Consider the following 22053-nt stretch of genomic DNA (forward strand, 5'->3'; position numbering starts at 1 on the left):
ATGAAAAATACAATAAAAGCCATAAAGAAGAATTGAATTGAATAAAAAAATACACTTTACTCTTTGCTCTTAGTTCTGTGGTACCCACTACCCAGAGACGTAAATAATAAATGAATTGGTTCAGAAAAAAAAAAAAAAAATAGTTTGTGATTTGTAAATTGTAAATAGAGTTTTGAGAATGAATTTATTTACACAAGTAAAAAAGACCATTTAATGTATTTTTCCTTTTGAAGAGATTGATAATGTTTTTATTTCATTTATAAATTGTTGTTTACATGACGTTCTTCTCATTTCACGAATTGTTAATCATCGATTAGAAATTACTAAAGGAATTAAAAATATATTAATTATGGCTGTATATTTAACTAAATCTATGATGTCTAGATTGAATAGAGTAACATATCCGAATACAAGCCATATGGAAGAAGATATTACCACTAATAATGAACATTGGGACAGGCTGATGATGGACAGGTAGGTGATAATTGATTGCCATAACAATTTTCAGGATTCGATACAAAAAGGTTCTACATACTATCCACAGTGTCGTAATTAAACCATCTGAGGCCCATGGCGAATTCACCATTCATTCAGGGTCTAAGCATCATTGCCAATAGACCTGGTGCTGTAGTGGGTAGTGTGTCATTAAAATAATCTGATAATGTTGTAATTCATTTTGTCATACTGTTTGTTTCAGCAAAGCAGGATTGAGGTTGTCAAGAGAAAAGATCTGCAGGGTGTGTGCAAAAGTCAGTTGCACGCCGTTAACGACTAAAATTCAAGAATATGATATAATGGCAGCTATTAGCAGCATCACAAATGTCACTGTTAGTATTTTTGAAGGTTCCACACCATGCACCATTATAAGATCACTTTGTTCTGTCTGTCTATTAAGACCTATTTTGGGAATGTGTGGAAGTATCAAGTTGAAATTTAAACCATAATGTAGTCAAGTAAGGACAGTGGTCCCATGGCCATAGAGCTCAGCAAAAACTGCACAATTTGATTTGTTTATAATGGACCTACATAGAGAAATGTCTGTGGGCCAGTCTGACTTACTGTAATACTTGTATTAACAATTACCCTCAAAAGAAGTCCGCTATGCTTTCACTTGCTTCAATCCTTGTATATTTCCCTTGGGTCTGAGTACCCTGAGTACTCATTTTTTAGAGCAAAAAAATTTTTAGAGTGCCCTGAATTTGGTCCAGAATGGTCACTTTGTCCTTCCTTTTTTGACATTTTAATACTTAATAAACAAACAGAGAGATCAGAGAGAACAGAGTGAGAACAATTCCATGGATTCACATTGCTGGTGCCGGGTCCATCTCCCTACCTTGCCAAATTTATTAAAATTCTACTAGAGCAGCTTTGGTTACCCATTCTGTTTTATAACTTGCTGCAGTTCTAGTGAGATCAAGGTCTTTAATAAAGTTTTAGAGAAATTTTGCTGGTGGTCCTCTCATGCCTACTTCTAAGACATACAAACTAACCACATACATAGCCATCTTTAGTTAGTTTAAGAATAATATTGTTTTCCTGTTTACAGATAAGTGCAGATGATTCTCTACCAAAATACATATGTCTTGAATGTTTGGAATCATTGAAGGTAGCAATGAAATTTAAAAAGGCATGTGAAATAGCTGACAAGAAGTTTAGAAAAATATTGAATCCTATGGGTAAGTCAGTATGATATGCCATTTTGTGTTATAATGTGAGGAGTCAATGCCCTACTTAGCCTGTCTACAATAAAATGTCTAAATTTGGAAAACTCTATGCATGTTTCACCTTGAAACCAAATTTGCATCTGAAGAGTCGACTTCTGAGGATGCTCTATTTTCAACATGACAAACATCATGCATAGAGGATTTTCTATTTGATCAGGGTTGGATAATAGCAATGTAAAGCATACTATTTATGTAGAGTGAAATAAGTTAAGTATTTAGTTACCTCTTATAATAAAAGGACGCACAATCATGTAAAAAACGTCACTTAAAACACAAACAATTTTACTATGGCAGTTTTAGAATCATTGGTAAAGAAAATTATACCTAAAGCCCTTTAAATATAGTCCAATATTAAATAAAATCCCAAATTCAGGGCAAAGTCAACCTTAAGGATTGAGTTTAGAGTTCAATTTGCAAATGCGACTACTTGATTTGAGTGCCAAGAAGTTGTGTTTGGCACTCATTGAGTGGGAACATTTTTTGGTTGCCGATTGTGCATCCACTTTTTAATAGGAGATTGATGAGAGTATACTATGATGACATACTGATACAATTTTTTCTTACAAAGTTTTTATTCTGCAGGAGATCCATCACTTCACTCATACCCATATTCAAAACATGATTTTCAACTTTTATTACATCAGATGAAATTAAAAAGAATGGAGGATGAGCAGAAGGAAGAAGAAGAACGAAGAAAGAGAGAAAGACTGTTGCAAAAGAAAGACCCCAAAAATAAAGAATTTAAGTGCTCACCCTGTGATATGGCATTTCTTAATAAGGTAAAGGAATACAGACTAATAATTAAAAAATGTATTAGTTTTTCATTACTAAGGGTTCATTTACACGAGCAGTACGTTACAACAGCAGATGGCAACTGCTACCGACGACTGCAGTCGATTGCCGTTGACTGCCGTTGACTGCCGTCGACTGCCGTTGATGAGTCGTCGGCGACTGCAGTCGGCGACTGTTCCATTTGCAGCCGCCGAGACGTTGTCGAATGCAGTCGTCTGTAGCAGTTGCTGCTTGTGTAAATGAACTCTTAGACATTTGATGTTGGATAGCCGCAATGCTAGAGTACTGCGTTTGTCATGCTGTATACAGCTGATTTTTCCATACAGTTATAACAATGACAGTGTGGTGGACAGCTGTGTAGTCTATAGTCTCCTAATATGAGACCCACACACACAACAATGTGTAAGCTTTGAGACAAAATTAATGCGAGAGCTAGCAGTGACAGGTATTGTACCATAATTTTGTGGTAGAGGAAACATCTCCAGCAGGTGCCTGGACTTGTGACCTTGGGTGTAGGTTTAAAGGTACCTTTCAGAATGCATTAACACTCACCTCTCCAGCCCGACATGTTTATGTGTTTCATGGCCACACCATACAATTTATGATCACTTTCAATACAAAAACTCTAGACATACTAAGATGAAATTTGGCAGGGAGGTAGTTTACAGTTTGTAGAACCTCTAAGAACATATTTTGCAACAGAGCCAGATTAAGAAGATTTAAGGGCAGACAAAGTCATTGGCTTCCACTAGTGATATAGTCTCATTAAACAAACATACATACAAACCTTTCCATTTTAAGAGTAACTAAAAAAGTTACTCTTTGCTATGTGATCCTAGTACCTAGGATATGTATGGCTGGAGTGACTCCGTGGCACAGTGGTATGCGCGGTGGATTTACAAGGCGAAGGTCCTGGGTTCGCACCCCGGCTGGGCCGATTGAGGTTTTCTTAATTGGTCCAGGATTGGCTGGTGGGAGGCCTCGGCCGTGGCTAGTTACCACCCTACCGGCGTACCAAGCGATTTAGCGTTCCGGCACGATGTCGTGTAGCAACCGAAAGGGGTGTGGATTTTCATCCTCCTCCTAACAAGTAAGCCCGCTTCCATCTTCGATTGCATCATTACTTATCATCAGGTGAGATTGTAGTCAAAGGCTAACTTGTAAAGAATCACACTAATGTCACACTTCACACTAATATTATTATAAAGGCGAAAGATTGTGTGTAAGTGTGTAAGTATGTTTGTTCCTCTTTTACGCTGTGGCTACTGAAGCGATTTGGCTGCAAATGTCAGCCAAATCGCTTCAGTATTCAGTAAAATGGAAACAGATTTTACTCTGAATTAACACAGGCTACTTTTCATCCTGGAATTAACCATGGTTCCCGCGGGAATTGTGAAAAACTGAATTCCATGCTGACGAAGTCCGCTAGTAAAAAAATAATAAGAAGAATGTGTTGTGTATGTCGCGCACAGGAGGAGTTGCTGTCGCACCGGCGCGAGCGGCAGTGCATGCGGCGCGCGTGCGACGTGTGCGGCCAGCTGGTGCGCAGCATCGCGCAGCACATGCGCCACAACCACGCCGTGGCGCACACGTGCCCCACCTGCGGGAAGGAGTTCCCCATCATCGCGCGTCTCAAGAACCACATGTGAGACATATTTTTTCGTTCTCGACGGCCTTTGAATTCGTCCAAAATACCGACAGCGATCAGGGAACGGTGCGAAGTGTGAACCCCTCAAACGGCCCGAATACTGTGTTTGTCAGTGTTGGAGCTACACACTCGTATATCATCTACAGTATTAATTATACTAATATATAATTGTTACATTAATCCATCAATTTATCGCGATAAACCGATTTTTGCACTCCCTTATGGACCTGTGTCGTTGGTCCAGTGTTTAGTTTCGGATCACAAGATCCTGGGTTGGTTTTAGAGCTACTGAGTTTCTCTTTCTTCTAAGAAATTTTCAGTCATATTTCTAATCCCTGACTGAGTTGGTGGTATTTGTGTATTGCTTCGGATGGCACGTTAAGCCGTCGCGTCGGTGCCGGTCATTATCATTAATATCTAATAGTGGTCGGTAATGAATTTAACATTAACCCTAAGCCCGCCAAACCGCATTGGGGCAACGTGGTGGATCTAAGCTCCGTTATACCCCTCTCCTATAAGGCCTACATAACATTATGACCCCATTTTAACGGTCACTACAGACCCTTAATATTGAGTCATAATGTTATAGAAAGAAAATTCTAATTGTTTTACCTTTGAAAGATGGTTTAAGGAGCTTAGAGCACCAGCACCACCAGCATCTAATGTGGGTTGGCGGGTTATATACTACTATGTTATTACTAATTTCATAAAATCCTTGCATATCAATGAAATTGAGCGATTCCGAACGAACAGTGTGGGTGTTAGGTTTATTTTCGTTACGGAATTTTTGATTCGGTCGCCACGCTCAGAGCCCGCGATAAAAGCTGATTTCATGAAATGATGCTCTTATAAAAATATCTCAATCAATTAAAGTGTTATTTTCCCCAGGCTAGTGCACACGAACACATTCAACTTCTTCTGTGACCTGTGCCCGTACAAGTGCAAGCACAAGTACTACCTGGTGATGCACATGCGCACACACACGGGCGAGAAGCCGTACAAGTGTGCGCAGTGCCCCGCCACCTTCGTCAACGCCTCCAACCTCAACAAGCACAAGCTCACGCACCAGGAGAAACAGTTCAAGGTAATTATTATAAACTTAAGTGTACACACCGTTACGCTGCTTGTCGTGTTTTTGTGTAATATTTTTTGTAATGTAATAATCAGAAATTGTTAGTGTGGGCATGGACAACATGTCGGGCAGGGAACACCTTCCGACATTCAAATTCAAATTCAAATTCAAAATTCATTTATTTCAAGTAGGCTCAGTTTACAAGCACTTTTGACACGTCAGTTGACTATTTGTAAAGATTCTACCACCGGTTCGGAAGGCACGTTCTGCTGAGAAGATACCGGCAAGAAACTCAACAGTTGCTCTTTTGAAAAAGTCATACAGTATTACAATTTACATTTGATAACAATTAAATTACAATTTCTTATAGTTTTATTTCCTGTGTGAAGGTGGAAGCTGATCCAATGGCCTCCAAGCACCTTTGTCGTTAAGGAACTCATCAATAGTGTAGTAACCTCGACTAAGTAAATGTTTTTTAACACATTGCTTAAAGTTGTGCATTGGCAAGTCCATCACAGTCTTGGGGATCTTGTTATAGAAGAGTACACCCAAACCCACAAAAGATTTTTTAACTCTTTGGAGACGATATGCAGAAATAACTAACTTATGCCCGTGTCTAGTAAGACGTGGGTTTAGATCTCCTTTTCGTTTGTACAAATTAATATTTTGTCTCACATAAACTATACTGTTATATATATACTGACAGGCTACTGTTAAAATGCCTATTTCTTTAAACTTTTGACGAAGGGACTCGCGTGATTTTAGTTGATATATTGCTCGAATTGCTCTTTTTTGAAGTACAAATATAGAATGTATATCAGCAGCCTTGCCCCACAACAAAATACCGTAAGACATTACGCTGTGAAAGTACGCAAAATAAACAAGTCTAGCTGTATCAACATCAGTAAACTGTCTTATTTTTCTCACTGCAAAAGCAGCTGAGCTGAGTTTACCTGACAGTTTCTCTATATGAGCACCCCACTGAAGTTTAGAATCCAAGGTCACTCCCAGGAAAACTGTGGAATTCTCTATTTCTAGTGTTTCACCATTGATCATTATAGACTTATCTAATTTTATAACATTTGGTAATGAAAACTCAATACATTTAGTTTTCTTTGCATTTAAAAGTAAGTTGTTAACAGTGAACCAATGCGACACATGCGATATGGCACGGTTTACATCGTCGGAATTATCTTTACTTCTGTCACTCTTAAAAATTAGGGATGTGTCGTCAGCAAACAGTACTATCTCACAGATGCCGCTAACATGGTGTGGTAAATCGTTTATGTACACTAGGAATAGAAAAGGACCCAGAATTGAACCCTGTGGGACGCCCATTGTGTTAGAAAAACCGCGAGACTTTGAATCATTTATGCATACCTATTTGTGTTCTATCACTAAGATAAGAGGCGATGAGATCAAGTGCAACACTTTTTATGCCATAGTGGCTTAACTTAAGTTAAGTTTTATGCCATAGTGGCTTAACTTAACTTAAGTTAAGGACATGTTGCCCATGCCCAGTGTTAATATATTCTGAAAGGTACTTTTAAACCCACACCTAAGGTCACAAGTCCTGGGACCTGCGCAAGATGTTTCCTCTAGCACAAGAGTACCTTTTTCTGATAGTACAATACCGCTTCCCGTCGCGTTATAATATATCAAAATTAACGTGAACGTATTACACTCCAATTTTTCAAAATCTGTAATCATTTTCTTGAGTGTAGGTGCCTTTCATTCCCTTCCTTGGCACTGAATATCCTTTAATTTCTAGTGCATGCTGTGCGAGAAGGCGTTCCGTACAGGCGCCGCGCTGTGGGAGCACCACGACGCCAAGCACATGAACATCAAACACACGTGCTCATTCTGCGGACGGGACTTCTGTTACAAGTAAAGTATTGTTGTTCATTTTCATGACATAGAACCACATTAAGACATTAAGAGTGGCCAGGAACGCAGTTGACAGTTGGGGTATCTACCCTCTGACACAACTCCCGAGTTCTAGTATTCGAAACACAATGCGGAGTCGAACAAGGAAACAAGGAGACATGGTGTGGAGTGTCTTTGTAAGATTTTGATTGTACCTATACGCATTTCATGATCATTGTAATTAATTTCCTGTAAGAGGACATGTGTGTAAAGGAGTGGATGATGAGTTGACGAGTAATAGAGACAAATGAAAAAGATTGACATATTTTTCCGACCCCACTTGTAGTGGGATAAGGGTAAGGAGATGATGATGATGTAATTAATTTCCTGCCTGTTTACCCACATTTAACAAAATTTCGTGTACATTTTTTTTACAATTGTTTGTTAAATATTAATAAACAACAACAACAACACACTAACACAAATAGTAGGTATAGGATAAATAAACTTAAAATAACTATGTAATTTATTGCTAAGAAGTAATAAAGGCTTTGATTGATTGATTGATTGATTACCCACATTATCCACGACGCTCACGTAACTTTCAAATGGACGCAGAATCGGACGAGGACGACTATCCTGTCCCGATATAAAATGATATAATAATGGTGAATTTTAGGGGAAAATGTGCAAGGGGAAATTCTTATTCTTATATTACTAAGGTTTTCTGCTACAGAACACAAAAAGCCCAAATTCCCCAATTTTTTTTTAATTTCTGCATATATATTTTTTTAAAAAATGTGATTTATTGGTAACTTTGAGCCTAATATTAATGTACATTTTAAGCTTCTTGGGAATTATAGCATGGATGTCTAATAGTTAGTCCGATCAATATGATCGGACTAACTATTACATGACATTAGATAAAGTAAATGCAATGAATTCATTTTAATAAAATTTTTCCCGTAATTGAAATTTCGGGGACATTCGGTTGTAACACCAAATTAAGTATCTTAGAAAATTCCATAAGGTGTTTTAATTATTTACGCAAGAAACCGAAATGACGTCAAATAAGTCACCCAGTTCTTTCATCAACAGATCGGATCTCAGAAAACACGAGATCCGCAGTCACAACCGCATCAAACGCGACTACATAGGCGGAGAGCCGACGTACAAACAAGTGGAGCGGCTGCAGAAGATGGAGGACGAGTGGCGCCAGCAGCAGATCGTGGTGACCCAGCCGCAGCAGGCGTACATGGAGCACGCCAAGGAGTACACCGTGCAGACCACACACTCCATGTACGTCTCCGATGTTACGGGGATGATGCAGCAACCGGTTCTTGGTAAGTGTTTGGGTTTTTGGCAATGTTTTATTTTCTTAATCAACAGGCCTAATATAAGAACGTCAACGCACTAATGGCTAGCCGCAAACGGCGCACCGCATCGTCTCGGTTTTATAGCGGTCCGCCGCAATGGTCAGTAGTTAATGAATATTTCACAAGAAGCACGTCGAAGAAGTTGCTGCAGTTATTTATTTATAAGGACCCGTGCGAGTGATTCTCTGGAACGATGTCTGGCAACTGAAGCTAGAGGCGCCCTCAGCGGCCGGCCGCATAGTGCGTAGAGGGGATGCGGCACACCGCAATATTCAACCGATACGGCGCGCCGCAGCGTCGCGCCAATAGGTTGACGGCCAGCCGGAAGTCAGTGCATTGCAATCATACGATTTCATAAAAATAGACATGCGGTTTACCGCAACGGCGCGCCACATTGCGGCTAGCCGTTAGTGCGTTGACCTTCTAAGGCAGCAGGTAGCGTTGACAAAAATTTACTCTTGTGGTCGAGGAAACATCTCGAGCAGGTCCCAGGACTTGTGACCTTGGGTGTAGATTTAAAGGTACCTTTCAGAATGCATTATGAAACCTTTTCACCTTCACTGTCCGACATGTTTTTTATACCCACACTAAACACTTTATGATCAATTATAACTACAAAACACTATCGCACAAAATCACTGACGTGACGAGCAGCGTTACTGCGTTAGGCTTTCAGTTATTTCCTATAACATTCTTACGTTAAAAAGTGTAGGAGTAGGGTAGGGTAGGGCAGGGTAGGGTAGGGTAGGAGTAGGGTAGGGCTATGGTAGGGGTAGTTGAAAGTTTACATCGACTTTTTCGCGGACGAAGCGTGCGTCCGCTAGTATTATATAAAAGCTTATTTTTAAGTTTCTTACTGACCAAATAAGAATATTTTTTTTCTTACTTTCTTACATTCTTTCTTCTAAAAAATAATTACGTACATAGAAAGACGAAGCCGCGAGCGTTGAAACAATTTTCTTTTGCATTTCCTCTTACAGTTTCCGAGCTCTATATTCCAGCAACGGAATTGCAACAATATAATAAAAATTGTGTCGCACAGATTTGCTTATAAACTGTTATAGTTGTGGTAATATGTATGCTAATGTTTATGCAAATCGTAGAGCCGTCTCAAAAGGGACCTGCTTGGTTTTAATCTGCATTATAAGAGCATAATATTTGGGGATTCGCTTTTCGCATGCAAAGCGAACGTGTTTTTGGTTTTGTTTCTTAGTAAAATATGCAAAAATACATATTAAACTTATTCTGTATTCCGTAAGTAGGATCGGTCAGTTAAAGAAGGATTAGAGACATTGTAATGTGTTTTAATTACTAATAATAAGATAATATGATATAAATTATAAACAATGGAGAATATAGATTAGAAAAAACTTTAGAAATATACTTCTCATCAAAAAAATCGAAACAGTCAATGTGTTTGGAGATTTTCTATATTCGTTCAAATTAAATCGGGTTTTTCTATAGAAAAGTGCAAGAAAAGCTTATACTGCTTTTACTCATACTTATAAAACGACAGGATTTGATACTTTCTTATTATTGATTGTGTACTTTAAATATAATTTAATATTAATAAAATTGTCACTGTTTTCAGCTCAACCACAGACTGTTCAATTAACATTGTAAGTATATTATATTATAATATTATTTTATTTTATTATTTCATGGATCCAATACGAAATTAAATTAAATTATTAATTTGAGAATACTTTTCTGTACCTACACATAAAATTCTAATTTAGTTTTAGATGGTCAAAGTCAATTACGAGGGTCATTTGAGTTTTGGTGTCATGTAAATGGCACTTGAGAAAACAAAGTTATTGTTAAAGTATTAAAACATAGTTAATCACTTACATACACTTCAATTCTGTTTATATGTACTCATTTTAAGAAATTAAAATATCACATGTCTCAAACGATGAAGCAAAACATCGTGAGTAAACCTGCATACCAGAGAATTTTTTTTAATTCTCTGCGTGTGAAGTCTGCCAATCCGCATTGGGCCAGCGTGGTGGACTATTGGCCTAAGTGAGCTGAATATGGGTTGATACCGATTTTTGAAAATTATTTCTTTTTTCCAGACCTGATTTGGGGATGAAAGACGAGGCAAAGATTTACGAGGCTCAGCATGGAATGGCGTATTTTTAAAGCATCACAAGACTTATAAAATAATAGGTATATTGAGTGTGATTGTTAAAACAAAGCCATTTATTATCTTACCAGAAAAATGAAAAATATTTCGCCATGTTGGGAAAAAAAAGGAACAAATTTCTGCTATTGGCATAGACAGATAAAAATAGTTATGGCGCATGTTCATTTAATAATGCGAAACGAACAAAACGATTTACAAAATCAATCATTTTGTAAATCGTTTTGTTCGTTCAAAATTTGCTCCTGCCACTTGAATAACAAAATAATTTACATTGAATCATAAGATAAGCAGTAGAAATGATAAATTCACGTGAAAAGTGTAATAAAAAGACAAGTAGGTATTATCTGTACAGTACTATTTATCGGACAACCTGTATAAAATTGAAAGGTAATCACGAAATATCCAAAACCGCTTGACGGATAAAGATGAAAGTTGGTAGGGAGGTAGTTTATAGTTAGTAGACGTTCACTGAAAACGTATTTTGCGATAGAGCCGGATTAAGGAGGTCTGAGGGCGGACGAAGTCGCGGACGTCCAATAGGAACTATAGCTTGGCAAACTCGTTCGTAACACTCCCGATGGTTCGTGCGGGCAGGGGGGCGTGTAGCGATGAATGAATAACCCACGACTGATGCACCTCACTTCTCCGCACGCACGATTTCACATCCGCGCAGTCTTTCCCCCTGCCGCGCGCATATCATCGCGGGAGTGTCATTAACTTAGTGCACTTAGGATCTTTAGCAACCGAACAAAGTAGTAGGTACATACATACTATGAGTATTTTTATTTCGATTTGTATTATTTATGCCATAATGCATGTGATTTTGTGTTAATATGTAGTAAGCATAGGTAGATATATTGTAAATTCTTATTTTTAGATTTATTGTAATTTGCTAATTGCTCAGCAGCTGATTTTGTTACAATTGTGATTTATTTGTGAAACATACTTGCGGTATATAGATTATTTGTGAAACTTGCGGATTTTATATTATAAGTACTAGTTTTATAATAGTTATATATAATCAAATAAAATGTAATCATGTACATACAGGATTATTTAGTAAAAATATAATAAAAGATTTATAAGAATATCAGAGATTTTTTCTTACTCTTAAGACATTGATACTTCATACTCTACGTAACGTGTGTTCTTTACTACAATGGTGGACTGTGGACTTACAAGACGGATGTCCTGGCTAGTCTATTATAGCCTTCTTCGATAAATAGGCTATCTAACACTCTAAGAATTTTTCAAATCGGACCAGTAGTTCCTGAGATTAGCGCGTTCAAGCAAGCAAACAAACTCTTCATTTTTATAATATTAGTATAAGATAATGTACAAATTAGTCGGAGGTTAGTAACGCCTAGTTCGGACAACTTTTCTGACGGCCTCCGTGGCGCAGTGGTATGCGCGGTGGATTTACAAAACGGAGGTCCTGGGTTCGATCCCCGGCTGGGCAGATTGAGATTTTCTTAATTTGTCCAGGTCTGGCTGGTGGGAGGCTTCGGCCGTGGCTAGTTACCACCCTACCGGCAAAGACGTACCGCCAAGCGATTTAGCGTTCCGGTACGATGCCGTGTAGAAACCGAAAGGGGTGTGGATTTTCATCCTCCTCCTAACAAGTTAGCCCGCTTCCATCTTAGACTGCATCATTACTTACCATCAGATGAGATTGTAGTCAAGGGGTAACTTGTAAATAATAAAAAAAAAACTTAAGTACATATTTTAGTCGAGTACGAACGATTTTTGGCCGGTAAATCCAAAAATTGTTCGTAGGTACTCGACTAACAAAGTAGTCTGTCGGCCTCAATGGGTAAAATACGAAGCTACTTAACAACTCTTCCTAGTTGCCCGCGTCACTAACACCGCAGTCCGCGCGGGGCCATCAGACTTGACCCAAACCCCCTAGGCTGCAAAGCCTCAACCCCGGGAGGGGTTGGAAGAAAACACCGGGGGAAGGTCCCCCGCGACACACAAGGAGGTACTGAAGGAAAAACATCGTGAGGAAACCTGCATACCAGAGAATTTTCTTAATTCTCTGCGTGTATGAAGTCTGCCAATCCACATTGGGCCAGCGTGGTGGACTATTGGCCTAACCCCTCTCATTCTGAGGGGAGACTCGAGCTCAGCAGTGACGAGTGTGAATACGAATAACGTGACATAAGAATTACTTTTTTTTATTCCTTACAAGTTAGCCCTTGACTACAATCTCATCTGATGGTAAGTGATGATGCAGTCTAAGATGGAAGCGGGCTAACTTGTTAGGGGGAGGATGAAAATCCACACCCCTTTCGGTTTCTACACGACATCGTACCGGAACGCTAAATCGCTTGGCGGGACTTTGGTCTTTGCCGGTAGGGTGGTAACTAGCCACGGCCGAAGCCTCCCACCAACCAAAGAATTACTAACAATAGCTAGTTGGTTTTTGTGTTATTGTCAACTTGTTAGTGTCAACTAAAGGTTGATTAGCTTGTCTACCCAAAGTTAATGAATTATCAACAACAAAAAACAAGTAATCAAGGGCTTACTGGGTGTAGGGTTAGGTAGGAGGTAGGTAATTCATGCGACGGCCAGAATTTGTTTCTCCATTGTCTATTTCAATATTTCTTACTCAATGATTGTGAGTGAATTAAATTACTCAATAAGAAACCTTAAGACTAAACACCAATTGAGCCGCGTTACTTTGTAGATTGGGTTCGATTTAGTTCGTTTGTGAGTAGGCACCTATATACCCACAATACGCGGGGTATCGAAGAAGGATAACGAAATCCATTTTCGTTGGAAAATTTACGAGTGCGAATTCGCAGTTCATTCCCTCGAGGTATTCCGCTGGGGATAGTAAAGGATTTTTATTAAATGAAAGTCGTATTTCTTCTTTTGTTATCTTAATACCTAAAGAGTATCTACGCCTACCTACTATTATCTACTATTGTCTACAAGCCAGGATGCTTAAAAATCGAAATTTCAAAACCGATCGATGAAAAGAGTTGAGTGTTTGTATGTCTTTGCAGTACCTACTTATAGGTAGGTAAATACATAACGAACATAGGAGAGACTTCAATTTTGCGAGGCTAGATGACCTCTGCTTTTGATTCCGGAGGGTATAGGTACGAATCCGGTCCGGAGTATGCACCTCCAACTTTCAGTTATGTGCATTATAAGAAATTAAATATCACGTGTCTCAAACGATGAAGGAAAAACATCGCGAGTAAACCTGCATACCTGAGAATTTTCTTAACTCTCTACGTGTGAAGTCTGCCAATCCGCATTGGGCTAGCGTGGTGGACTATTGGCCTAACTCCTCTCATTCTGAGAGGAGACACGTGCTCAGCAGTGAGCAAATTATGGGTTGACGATCTGATGGCCTCGATGGCGCAGTGGTAAGCGCGGTGGATTTACAAGACCGAGGTCCTGGGTTCTATCCCCGGCTGGGTCGATTGAGGTTTTCTTAACTGGTCTAGGTCCGGCTGGTGGGACGCTTCGGGTGTGGCTACCACCCTACCGACAAAGACGTACAGCCAAGCGATTTAGTATTCTGGTACGATGTCGTGTAGAAACCGAAATGAGTGTGGATTTTCATCCTCCTCCTAACAAGTTAGCTCGCTTCCATCTTAGATTGCATCATCACTTAGATACCCATCAGGTGAGATTGCAGTCAATGGCAAAATTTAATAGTGGCTTTTGTAGTATGACTTTTAATTCAATTAAACACATAAAAGAGCAATAAGTAGATAGATACTTAAACCTTAATAAAGTAATATGAAATGTACGTTATATTTGTGGAGAGAAGATAAATAGCATGTCAGATAACGAGGTTACGTAGGTACCGCGAGAATGGCGGCCGTCCCGTGGGAAATGTCTGCAACTCACATCTGCCGCGATTGCGAATTGTGTCCTCAGGCAAAATGGAGGCGACTTCGAAATACAGAGGTTCTCATTCAAGTTCCTACATTGCTACGTACCATTAATAGATTATAGACTAAGATCCCAGAGCGATCTGACTCATCTTATTTTTTCACAGATAAAAAGGTTTTCAGTAGCGTCTCATGTGCTTTGAATACCTGCGTGTTTGTGGAGACTTGCTCTGTGTGTGTGACACCTGGGCAGGTGCCAGGTGAGAGGTACTACTCGAAGATTCCTGGATCCAGTGGCGGATTTACAGATTTGCCGCCAGTAGGTTTTTGAATTTTTGCAGCCCTGAACTCTGAAATTCAATAGGTATCCTAAGTCGCAATCAATATTACCTACCTTAAATTGTGTCAATGAAATTGCAAGTTTTAATATTTTAGTAAGACTGTACAGTACAGTACATTTTCTTTATTTCTGTAGCAGAGAAAGGTTTTTGGGTCAAATTTGCCGCCCCTAAAATCTGCCGCTCTAGGATCCAGCCTACTTGGCCTACTGGTAAATCCACCACTACCTGGATCGATTGGGATAATTCTTTTTTGTTTGATATGGTATACTCCTTAGGTGGCCCCATTGTCATAATGTCAGGATCTGATTATGGGATCCTGGAAAAATAAAGGGAAACATTCAAAAACCGTAGAGACGACTAGTGCGTTTGTTAATTTTTTTATTAAGTATTTTAGAGCACAATTTTCTGGGCTACCACGTAGCATACGTTTTTTTTTAAATTGCCATTTTGGTTTCACTTACTTGCCGGGAACTGTATCTAGGTATCTTTTCATCAGAACAAATTAATGACAACAATAAACAATTGAAGGAAACGAAAATTCATATTTGTATGAAAACTTCGCTCCTCGTTAATCAATTCGAGACCGATTGTTGAGAGTAAATATATGGAGTAGGTACAGGTACTCTACCCTTAGGTCAGACAGCATTGTAGTTTGTTGTTGTTGTTAGAACTATGAATATCTATCTACGCAAGATTATAATTATTTAGCTATGTAATAATATTGGTACCTAGCCTAGCTAATTTCTGTATTTTGTTAAATATAAACATTATTATTATAAACAGTCATCTTATCACAAGACCTTTTGATGTATCACACAATGAAGTTTGTATAAGTTTTTTTTCATCTTTCCATCTTAACCCTAAAAGTGCCCTCCATATTCAAATTTTATCTATTCACGATACATCCTTGTATTTGGGCTACAAGACAAGAATTGATATGTGTACCAAATTTAAACTGGATTGGTCCAGTACATTCGGAGAAAACAGACATTAAAATGTGCGCGAGTGATATTATAAAGGTTCCGTTTTTGTACAACGTACGTTCGGAACCCTAAAAAAACAGAAATTGCTGGTAAAAAAATCGAGGATGTTGGCTATTCTTCTACAAGTCTATAATAATGGATTTATTGTCAAAAACTTACTACAAAACTAACTAAACTTTTTTATTACTTGTAAGCAACGCAATTTATAAAGCCCTGGGCGGAATTGCTCCGTACAACAAGCTAGTTATTTATTTCGAGATCTATTGCTGGCTGCGTTCTACGAATGGTTTTGGGTCAATAGGTTTCCACACCGTATTCGTGTCTCGTGTATGTGTTATTGTGAATTGTAGGTACCAACATGGACGAGTAGGTATGGCTCTTGTTCCGTTGTACATCTACATTTTGTTTTATTTTTATTATTTAGTTAAGTAGGTCAAATATAATAATGCAAACAAGCTATTTAACTTACATAAAATATATTATTAAGAGTAGGTCTCCGAATTCCAATCCTTGATTAAGGCAAGCGTCCACTGATCCGCATCGTACGTATCGAACGCAACGCATCAAATGGATTTTTTTAGATAAAATCGTTCGACACGATCCGTACAATGCGGACTAGTGGACGCACGTATGACTTTCTATACAAAGTATCACACTTGTATTATAAAGGCGAAAGTTTGTGTGTAAGTGTGAAAGTGTGTAAGTATGTTTGTTCCTCCTTTACGCTGCGACTACAGAAGCGATTTGGCTGAAATTTAGAATGGAAATAGATTTTACTCTGGATTAACACATAGGCTACTTTTCATCCCGGAAAGATCCATGGTTCCCGCGGGATTTGTGAAAAACTGAATTCCACGCGGACGAAGTCGCGGGCGTCCGCTAGTCTACTATATAAAAATAAGTCGAGTTTTCCTTTCTGACGCTATAACTCCAGAACGCACCAACGGATTTCCACGGTTTTGCATTCGTTGGAAAGGTCTCGGGCTCCGTGAGGTTTATAGCAAAGAAAATTCTTTTCGAGTATCGATTACATCGAGTATCACGCGGACGAAGTCGTGGGCGTCCGCTAGTATAGTATTAAATCCGTTTGATGCAATGCGTGTCTGCGGACGCCTGGCATTACAAAAATATTTAGATATCCTTATTCGATGCTTATAATTGTATGGCTCAACTATCGCTTTTAAGTACGCATATAACTACGAGATGTCTTAAACCTGTAGGAGATCGTATAGGCTTAAGACATCATAAGAAAGCGAAGATTTCCGTTTCATTGATCTTTGCTAAAATAACATCCTAAAAACTTCGGGAAATGGGGTAGGATTTATCCAATGACAAGGCCGGATATATAAATGCTTTTGTCATTGAGCATTTATTTTTTGCCCGTCTTTCATGGAAATCACGTTTCTGTTTGCAGATGATATACGTTCCGTAACGTTTTTCTAAGTGGGTCTCTTTTTCGATTCATGTCAAAAACAATTCCAGTTTATCTTTATAAAAGATTTTCTCGCCGTAAACGTTGTATATGTACAAAATGTCTAATAAGCTGAATCTGTAACAAATTAATAATAGGTTCTTAGTTGCTTAGCTTGGCTGTCAAACGACTTAGATGATTGGCAAACAAAACCTTCGTAAGTGTTGTGTTGTAAACCTAAGTAAGTATCTACGGTCAATCCCTAAATTGAGAGACAAACAGACAGACAAAAAATAAAAATGAAATATAATCTGTATCGATTATATAATGCCCTCAAACTAAAATTTTCAAAATATCTTCAATGTACAGAATTTGACCTGTTACAGTTTTATTATAAGTAAATCTAGATAGATTTCTGCCAAATATTATTATTTGTAGACAGACAAGCTTATAAAAAAAAATCTTAGGTTTACTTCAAATAGGCTGGTGGGATTAGGTGGGGAAAGTTTGTACGAAGGCATATTCTTTAAAATTCAAAGGGTAAGTGTTTCCACTTAGACAAAGTCACGGGAAACTGTATGGAATAATTTGATAAGCAAAAGAATTCAATATTATGTAGATATGTCAGTAATACAAAACGTAGTGTTATCGCCGCGTTGCAACGACTTGCGGTACGGACGGCTTCAGTGTGCTCGTGGCGTTCGAGCCGTCCACATCTCTTGTTGCGTAATTCTTTATAGGTTACTTGGGATAGGCGGGGAGAGTGACTTGAGTGGAAAAGGGGAGTGTTTGTTAACAGTCATAGGTACCGTTAACCCTACACGCAACGTTCACAAGTGCGTGACTTCAGTCAAGGTCATTCTCTGCCATTTGGTTACAGTTTGATTTGTTAATTAAGTTGTCCTGACAAATGTTGTGAATCATAACCTTCGTTCGACATTAGTTTTCTTGTTGTTGTAATCAATTTTCAGTCTGCTAAAAGCAGAGTGATAGACATGTATGATGATATTTGTTGGGAGATCTCATTCACAATGTAATGCGATAGCAATAAAGCGAAATGTCCCGTAAGTAAAGGATAATATTTTTCACATCTGATTTTGCTCGTATAAAGTTGGCTGCATAATTTGCGATCCATTAAGCTGTCGTGTTGTGTGTATATCATTTTTCACTGTCACTGTAGATATTTAATATTCACCATTATTGATTGAATAAATATGTATGTCTGTATCTACTTCTCTGCTATTATGTTGATAGGTAGGTATTACAGCCGACACAAGTTCAAAGCTTTACAATAAATCTAAGATAATTGGCACCTCTTTCAAAGTGATCAATAGGTAGAAAATACTATAATGTAATTTTTCCCTTTTTAGTTTTGAAGTCGGTTGTATTTTTTTTTTAAATATCTATGATTGGACTAAAATTAAAATTCAGAATTCATTTATTTCAAGGAGACGTAAGCCGGATTTATATTTGTCTGACGTGTCGTGTCGTGACGCGCCAGAACAGAATCGGTATCATACATTTATAAAGACCAAAATAGTGAATTAGGCCTAAGGTTCCGTTGTAATGGTGATAATTAGAGTCGAAACCGAAAGGAAAACATTCAGATGGTATATAGCCTATAGGTCAGCGTTACTTACTATAATAAAATTAAGTATCAGGATTGCTTTTCACAAGTTTATGCCACGTCGACCCGTGGCAGTAACAAGCATAAATAAACTTTACGATTACAGTTACTGTATTTAATACGACCGAGATTGTCGAGACTCGTAACTATAAAATTCACTGCAAAGCTTTTTATTTAACGTCGAGTGCGGATACAGTTTTATATTAAAGAATTATTCAGATGGTTCTTAAAGGAGCTTGTTATCTCAAGACTAGACGATTAATCCAGAATCGGTTATTGATTTTGTCAGGATTCGTTCGATTAGGATCTTATTAGAAACCTCCTTTTTGCTAGTGAAAACCGAAATAATAATCGTTGAACATTCAAATATTGATATGACCTCTGCCTTCGATTTGGATGGCGTTGGTGTGCATATTAAGAAGTAGGTACATAGCAAACAAGTGCATATTAAGAAATTAAATATCCAATATCACATTGTGAGGAAACCTGCATACCTGAGAATTTACTTATATATCTACGTGTATGAAGTCTGCCAATCTGCATTGGGCCAGCGTGGTGGACTATTAGCTTAACCTCTCTCATTCTGAGAGGAGACCCGTGCTTAACAGTGAGCCGAATTTGGGATTTTAATGATGATAGTTCAAACATTCGAGTCAATATTCATTTGTGAATCAACCTCACGGCTCTTTTGGCCCAAAAGCTAGAGATGAACCCTGAAACTGAAACACACAAAAAACTTCATGAATATCGTTAGAACCGTTCTGTAGTGCGCTTACAAATGTCGTCAGGATCGTGGTCAACCGTGCGAGTAAAATACCGATTGTTCCTTTATAATGTACGGTCCCTGGCCATTTAAATGGCACTTTATAAGGTCCTGTCTCTTTTAGTTGATCTAACCATCCGCTTGGCTCGTGCCCCGTGGTCTTTTGCTTTCTACATGTCCCATTTCGGTAGGCATATTTACGGAACGTAGGCACAACGTAAGATATAATTATAGGTGGTTTAATATTATGAGCACAAATCAAATATTGAAAACCATTGATCAATGTCATTCCATTTTCAAATGTGCAAATTCTCCCAATTTCAGGCGACGTGATCGGAATCGTAATAAGTACCTACACTTACAAGTAAAAAGACTTTTGCTGAAAATTTTCTAAATTTTTTCAATTCTAAAATTTCTTTTGATTTTTGGAAACAGTTCAGATGTTTTTATTAAAATTAAAACACTATTACAATAACTCTCGGTTTTAATTTTAAAGTAGGAAAGAAGGAGTTTTCTATAGAGAGAACTGATGAATTTAATTATAAAAAAAATATGGTGTTACATTTGGATATCCAAACAAAAACCCCATTAGGCTTTTAGGTTAGCAATTTTAAATTATTAACATAATAGCGGACGCCTTGTTCTACCAGCGTAATTCCCGTTCCCGTAGGAATAAGACGATAAAATATAGTCTTTATTACTCGTTAATAAAATAGCTTTTCATTGGTGAAAGAATTTTTTAAATCGGTAAAATAGTTTAGGCGTAAAAGCGTAACAAAGAACTAAGTTATTATATAAGTATGAATTATCAGAACTAGTCAGTTTGCGCTGTAGGCATCGGATATTATAAATTCTAATCGAGTAGTGCAAGCAAGATCTCGAGGGTGCAAATGGCCGCCGGGCGCTGAAGTCGAGAGCTCGTTGAGAGTGCTTTCTGCTTGCTCTCTTAGATGTTGTATAGACTATTCTAACAGTTAGGCTTATAACAGATTCAAAGTTAATAGTAACTACCCGATGACCTCGACTCCGTTCACGTGAAATTCTCTTATTCACAAATGAATGGATTTTTCTGGGATAAGTTGCGGCGTAAAGAAGTAACAAATATATAAACTTACACAACATAAAACGCTTAAACTTGTACTTACACAATACCTTTTACCTTTTTTAGGGTTCTGTAGTTAGTTCCAGTAGGAACTCTAATAGTTAGTTTTCGCACAGACGCGCGAAGTACTACTAGAAAGATGTAAATTAACATGAGTATGTACATTAAAAATGTTAACAAAGTTAAAATAAAATCTTGTAAAAACATTTTTTTAGGATACCGCCCCTACATGTAAAGTGGGATTTTTACTAGTTTATTTCACAGTGTGGGGTATAGTTTGATAGGTCTTTGATGATATGAGGGTCCTCTACCAATATTTTTCGATTTAGGGAACTAACTTGTACAAAAAATCCCTCCCTAATAAGCGAGGCTATTCTATACTATATTATAATATCATACGTTCTAGTATTATATCGGCTATCACCATAACCATCTGCGTCGAGCAGTTTAGGTTTACTTGAATAAAAACTTTAGTTATGGATAAAATTAAGAGCACAAAACAGAAAATAACAAATAATATATTATGTATAGATGAATGTCTTTCTTGGCGTTGACTACCATTTTAATAAACATGCATGCATATCTTATCTACCGTTCGTAATAAATGTCACGGATCATAAATAATAACATGAAAGCCTTAACGTATTATATTGCCTCATAAAGCTCCGCTACACCTATCTTGTACTCGTATGACATTATAAATCTTTTCGTGAGCATCAAAGCCTTCACCAATTTATTACGCATGTATACGTTGGTTGGGGAAATGCTTACGTGTCATTGAAATGTCCTTGATATATTCAGGTAAATTGCCTTATCTTTATCATTAGAGCCTTATTGTTATGTGTCATCATCATCAAGATCATCATCATCATTATTATCAGCCGATGGGCGACTGGCCTCCTGCATAGACTTCCAAATACCACGGTCTCGAGCCGCCAGCATTCAGCGGCTCCTTGCAACCCGCTTGATGTCCTCGGTCCACCTAGTGGGGTATGACCAATACTGCGCTTTCCGGTGTCGGGTCTTCATTCCAGTACCTTGGGTCCCCAACGTCTATCGGCACTTCGAACTATATGCCCTGCCTGTTGCCACTTCAGCTTCGCGACTCGCTGAGCTATGTCAGTGACTTTGGTTCGTCTGCGGATCTCCTCATTTCTTATTCGATCACGCACAGAAACTCCAAGCATAGCTAGCTCCATCGCCCGCTGAGTGACTTTGAGCCTTCTCGTGACGCCTATAAGTCTCGGATCCGTAAGTCATCACTGGCAACACGCACTATTCGAAGACCTTTGTGTTCAGGCACTGAGGAATTTTGAACACAAAGATGTCGCGAAGTTTCCTGAAC

General features: G+C 38.3%; 1 protein-coding gene across 1 annotated transcript; it reads left to right on the forward strand.

Moving 5' to 3' along the window:
- Window positions 1-122: 122 nt before the first annotated feature.
- Window positions 123-11717, forward strand: LOC112047801 (zinc finger protein 540). Its single transcript, XM_024085046.2, has 10 exons — window positions 123-474; window positions 698-827; window positions 1547-1676; window positions 2307-2503; window positions 3989-4161; window positions 5053-5248; window positions 7008-7123; window positions 8201-8445; window positions 10070-10097; window positions 10557-11717. The coding sequence occupies exons 1-10, from the start codon at window positions 350-352 to the stop codon at window positions 10621-10623; spliced, it is 1407 nt and encodes a 468-aa protein (XP_023940814.2). The 5' UTR covers window positions 123-349; the 3' UTR covers window positions 10624-11717.
- Window positions 11718-22053: the final 10336 nt, after the last annotated feature.

The sequence above is a fragment of the Bicyclus anynana genome, chromosome 11, assembly GCF_947172395.1.
Source record: "Bicyclus anynana chromosome 11, ilBicAnyn1.1, whole genome shotgun sequence".
Lineage (NCBI taxonomy): Eukaryota > Metazoa > Arthropoda > Insecta > Lepidoptera > Nymphalidae > Bicyclus > Bicyclus anynana.

What these genes read in the sequence shown, in the direction of transcription:
- LOC112047801 (XM_024085046.2), top strand. Translation starts at nt 350, where the DNA reads ATGGCTGTATATTTAACTAAATCTATGATGTCTAGATTGAATAGAGTA. An exon ending in GACAGGCTGATGATGGACAG is followed by an intron (nt 475 to 697) that starts GTAGGTGATAAT and finishes TGTTTGTTTCAG; the next exon opens with CAAAGCAGGATTGAGGTTGT. An exon ending in GCAGCATCACAAATGTCACT is followed by an intron (nt 828 to 1,546) that starts GTTAGTATTTTT and finishes TCCTGTTTACAG; the next exon opens with ATAAGTGCAGATGATTCTCT.